This window comes from Salmo trutta, chromosome 21 (genome assembly GCF_901001165.1).
Source record: "Salmo trutta chromosome 21, fSalTru1.1, whole genome shotgun sequence".
Taxonomy (NCBI): Eukaryota; Metazoa; Chordata; class Actinopteri; order Salmoniformes; family Salmonidae; genus Salmo; species Salmo trutta.
In genome coordinates, this window is record NC_042977.1 from 22059144 (window position 1) to 22064698 (window position 5555).

Here is a 5555-nt window from a genome sequence, read left to right on the forward strand (position 1 = left end):
TGAGGTCCGTCTCAGTAGGTTCCGGACTGTAAGCCGTCTCAGTAGGTTCCGGACTGTAGGCCGTCTCAGTAGGTTCCGGACTGTAGGCCGTTTCAGTAGATTCCGGACTGTAGGCCGTTTCAGTAGGTTCCGGACTGTAGGCCGTCTCAGTAGGTTCCGGACTGTAGGTCGTCTCAGTAGGTTCCGGACTGTAGGCCGTCTCAGTAGGTTCGGACTGAAAAACGTCGCCGGAAGCTCTGGACGGGGAACTGTTGCCGGAAGCTCTGGACGGGGAACTGTCGCCGGAAGCTCTGGACGGGGCACTGTCGCCGGAAGCTCTGGACGAGGAACTGTTGCCGGAAGCTCTGGACTGGGAATGCGCACTGGAGGCCTGATGCATGGGGCTGGCATAGGGGGCGCCAGACTAGTAACACGCACCTCAGGGCGAGTGCGGGGAGCAAGAACAGGACACCCCGGACTGGGCAGGCGCACTGAAGGCCTGATGCGTGGGGCTGGCCTAGGGGGCGCCAGACTAGTAACACGCACCTCAGGGCGAGTGCGGGGAGCAGGAACAGGACACCCCGGTCTGGGCAGGCGCACTGGAGGCCTGATGCGTGGGGCTGGCCTAGGTGGCGCCAGACTGGTAACATGCACCTCAGGGCGAGTGCGGGGAGCAGGAACAGGACGTACTGGGCTATGGAGGCGAACTGGAGACCAGGCATGCTGAGCAGGCCTACTCCTTCCTGGCTGAATGCCCATCTTAGCCCGACACCGGTGAGGAGCTTGCACCGAGCGCACCGGGCTGTGAGTGCGTATGGGCGATATAGTGCGCATCACACCATAACTCAGTGCTCGTTCATACACTCGCTCCTCAGCACGCCCGCTCTGTAGCGCTCTTACCGCAAGCACCTCTCTCCGGAATCTTGCGCTTAACTCTGCATTCGACTCTCTGACTGGTTCCGGTTCACTCCACAGCTCTCCACGGTAAGCACGGGAAGTTGGCTCAGGTCTCCCCCTGACATTGCCAAACTCCCCGTATGCCCTCCCCAAAAATCTTTGGGGGGGCTGCCTCTCAACCTTGCCTCTTGGTGGGTATAGCGCCTCGAAGTATCGTCGCTCCCTTTTTGCTGCTTCAATTTCTTCCCTCGGGCAACGATACTGCCCAGCCTGCCTCCAGAGCCCTTTCCCATCCAAAATCTCCTTCCAAGTCCATTCCTCCAGCTGATCCCTACCACGCTGCTTGGTCCCTTTGTGGTGGGTGATTCTGTCACGGCTGTCTGAAGGAGCGGACCAAGATGCAGCGTTGGTGTAGTTCCACATTTTATTAAATTCGTGAAAATTTGCAAAACATAAATAACTGAATTACAAAACAACAAAACCGTGACGCAGAGAGAGAAACAAACACTACTCAAAATATAATCACCCACAAAACCCAGGAAGAAAAACCCCTACTAAATATGACTCCAATCAGAGGCAACGAGGACCAGCTGCCTCCAATTGGAGATCAACCCCAAAAAAACAACAACATAGAAATAGAAAAACTAGAACTAAAACATAGAAACAGAAAACATAGAAAACACAAAACACCCCCTGTCACGCCCTGACATACTCTACTATAGAAAATGACATCTTACAAGGGTCAGGACGTGACATAGAGTATGAATCCTCAAGATAAAACATGATACTACCATGAAGATCATAGCCAGTTGATGCTGTGCTTTTCATCTGCAGCTGGTGCTTATTCTACACATCCTGCCATCTACAATGTTGTTCTGTTCACTTTTACTCTTCTTTGATAAAAAAAAGGTTTTAAACATTTATTTAATTAGGCAAGTCAGTTAAGAACACATTCTTAGTACAATGACAGCCTACCGGGGAACAGTGGGTTAAGTTTATTCAAGGTTAAGTGTCATTTGAAAATAGCACTTCCTAGAAGAAATGTAATTGAGTGATTATCTTTCACTTGTATTGAAGATGACACAGAGTATGTAATAATGTCCCATGAACTGAAAATGTTTATCTAAACTTTTATCAGCGCCCCAATTCCTCCTCTACACTACAGTCACCTCAAAGCCCTCTGTAGTTAAAGCTGATCCTCCATACCCTCGACTGTCTGTTTGTTGCGCGGAGTGGAACCGGGGAACCCAAGATCAGACTCAGATGAGGAGACTGGGATGTAGTAACCAATGTATTTATTGAAACACAGGGGGAGATGGAGTGCAGGTTAGGGGAAGATTGGGCGGGTTGCTGGAAACCAGGTGCGGAGGCTGAGGCTGGAGCGAGAGGGGTTGAGACATGGTACGCAGGTCCGGAGGGGAATCCAAGGGAGTAGTAGAGTGGGGACTCCAGGACAGAGTAGCAGGATGATGAGACGTGGAACTGGAGAAAGGGACCAGAGTCAGAGCGGGCAGAACTGTAGTGGAGAGGAAAACAGCATCAGCCAAGGAGAACAGGCACAACAGGATAACAGGATCTGAATAGTAACAAACTAGAACCGTAGACTGACTGAGCAGAGATTACGATATGGAACAGGTTTCAGCTGGTAGGGATCTGCACTGACTCCAGCACACCTGTCTCCACCCACACAATCACACACACACAGAGAGAGAGGGAAAGGGAGAGACTACTGGGGGAGTGACGGCAGGTCAAGGAGACACAGGATGAGCAGTAGAGGGTGTTGCAGGAGCAGATGTGACACTGTTAATCTGAATAAAGAGAGAACCTGTGTGGATCTGGAGATCTCCTCTGCTGAAGTAACAGTGTAATACAGTGCTTCAGTAAAACTTTGCAGATTAAGTTGGGTTGGAGTATTCAGCTTCTGTTGAGCTATTAGTCAGTTGGACTTCCAACCATGTTGTTCATTTGTTCAATTATTATGTTCTCAGCAATAGGTAAGTTATATATTATTTATATATTATCTTATTTTCCCTTTTGAAAATTACAACAATACATTTTTATTTCATTTAAAAAATGACTCAATGTTCATCTCTTCCCATTTTCAGGTGACACCTATGAGCAGACTATCGAGCCAAACCAACATGAAGTGTATGCAGAAGTGGGTAGTAATATTCTTCTTTCCTGCAACTACTCCTCAGCAAACAATCTACTCTGGTATAAACAGTCTCCAGGATCAGCTCCCCAATACCTTCTGCTCATCCCGCATTACAGTGGGAATGGACAGAGAGCTGATTCTCTTGACTCTCGCATCTCTGGTAAACTGAACAAAGAGAAGACTCGTGTGGATCTAGATATCACCTCTGCTGAAGTGACAGACTCTGCTCTGTACTACTGTGCTCTGAGGCCCACAGTGACAGGAAACCCAGAAACACTGTACAAAAACCTAACATCGTCTAAGAGAGTATTTCTACATTTCTAGACATGGGAGACCGGTGTAATTTCATAGTTGTGATGTCTTCACTATTATTCTACAATGTAGAAAATAGTAAAAATAAAGAAAATTCCTTCAATGAGTAGGTGTGTCCAAACTTTTGACTGGTACTTGCTTAATTAATTTTAATAATATTATGGTGTTTCTATTCCATGAAAAACGAAACCCTCAGGGTTTCCGGTAGGATGGAATGGAAAATATGGCACCGTACAGCTGCATTTTGAAAGAGGATTTTTTTATCATTATTTTATTAACAAAATGTGTTTATTTGTTTATTAGGCTACTGTGCAATCTACAATACATACTGTAGTAAACATGGGAGAATGCCTAATTCCTTACATAAGGGAGAGCAAGCCATGTCTGTACTACAGAATGCAGGGCATGTAGGAGACCGGGCACAAATCCCTCTGGGTTTTTGTTACGATGGAAAGGAAAATATGGTGCTGTACAACGTGATGTCCGGCAGTACAGTACTGGGGTATTTAGCTAAAGAATCCCTGTGTTGTGCTTGTCACAGAGCAGCGTGAAACAGTGCTAAAATAGTTGTAGGCTTTTGCTTCTAACTTCAATATGCTCTTTAAATAAATAAGACCTACACCATTTTTAACAGTATATCTAAAAATATTTTTTCAATGATGTCACTCTCTGCTAATAATTACATTTAGACAATTGGAGGACTCTATATTAATATCTAAGGGGCATTTTCCTTTAGGATCTGTGAGAATATCTGAGAATATCTAAGGGGATTTTATATAATTCTAAATTAATTAATAATAATAATCGCTTTGTTTAAAAAGTAACGATATTTTGGAGATTTTGTTTTCATTTAACCTCGAGTGAGTGAGAAAAAGGCAATTCTTGAACATGGGGTGAGACATTGTCATTAATTTGTAAATAAAGCCAGTTGTTTATTATTATACATGTCTGGACAAACCTAACTTGATTATTTAGCAGACATCACTTGCTTATATTCAATCAACACATATCTTAAGAATATCATGTAATAGTTTAACATTTTTGTTTCTCCATGCTTGTCTCAGAACAGCTCGAAATTGTGCTGAAATAGACAGCCACAGCGAGAAGGCTATGTATTCTGTGCCCACTCATGGTATCTCTCTTCGGGTTACACATCCTTGGAATGGCAGAACAGTATAAAGGTCCGGGCGCACCTTGCTGTGCCTGGTGAGCAGTTGGTCAAGTTCTGTTGTCAGAAGAGGAATGGAAATGTCAGGGTGAACCGAAAACCTGACGATCCCGCCACGTATGTTGCCTCTGCCTGTCGGAGGTGGAGATACACAGCTCACAGGTGGGCCTGGCATGGATTGTGACTCCATCTCATTACTCACCCTTTTCAACGCGTGAGTGAGTCAATGACTGTTCAAGCCATTGACTCACTGGTGAATGAAGATGATGAGCGATAGGCAAAGGCAATTTGTAATTACTTTTAGAGTTTAGGAATTACAAATGTGCGCTTTCTTTTTAGTTACATTGTTTTAGTTTGAACGTGCAGACTTTTTTTCTTTAAATGACTGTCTTATGTTGGATGCTACATTTTTTGACCAGTTGCAGTTGTAAGTAGGCCTAATAAAAACAATCCTACTTCTTTTAGGCAGTTAAGCCTCATAGCCTACCTCAGCCAGTTAAGTTCTTTTATATAGGTCTAGGCTCCGAAGAAATACTCCAATTAACCTGTTTAGGATAAGGGGAAGTATTTTCAAGGCTGGATAAAAAACGTACCCGATTTAATCTGGTTATTACTCCTGCCCAGAAACTAGAATATGCATATAATTATTTGATTTTGATAGAAAACATCCTAAAGTTTCTAAAACTGTTTGAATGGAGTCTGTGAGTATAACAGAACTCATATGGCAGGCCAAAACCTGAGAAGATTCCATACAGGAAGTGCCCTCTCTGACCATTTCTTGGCCTTCTGTAGCCTCTTTATCTAAAATAGAGGATCTCTGCTGTAACGTGACATTTTCTAAGGCTCCCATAGGCTCTCAGAAGGCGCCAGAACGGGGAATGATAACTCTGCAGTCCCTGGGCGAAAAACAGTAGGGGTTTTGGAAAGTGGTCGTTCTGAGAACAATGACACTGGTGCGCGCAAGTGAAGACTCCATTTTCTATTTTCAGTGTTTGAACGAAAACAAGGTCTCCCGGTTGGAATATTATCGGTATTTTACGAGAA

The 5555-nt window shown here is 44.7% G+C and overlaps 1 gene segment (V, D, J or C); it reads left to right on the plus strand.

The window, feature by feature from the left end:
• Positions 1–2613: 2613 nt before the first annotated feature.
• LOC115157733 (T cell receptor alpha variable 17-like) lies at positions 2614–3355 on the plus strand. The segment is given in 2 exon segments: positions 2614–2870; positions 2982–3355. Coding segments are annotated over 2 exon segments (414 nt in total).
• The last annotated feature ends 2200 nt before the right edge of the window (positions 3356–5555 follow it).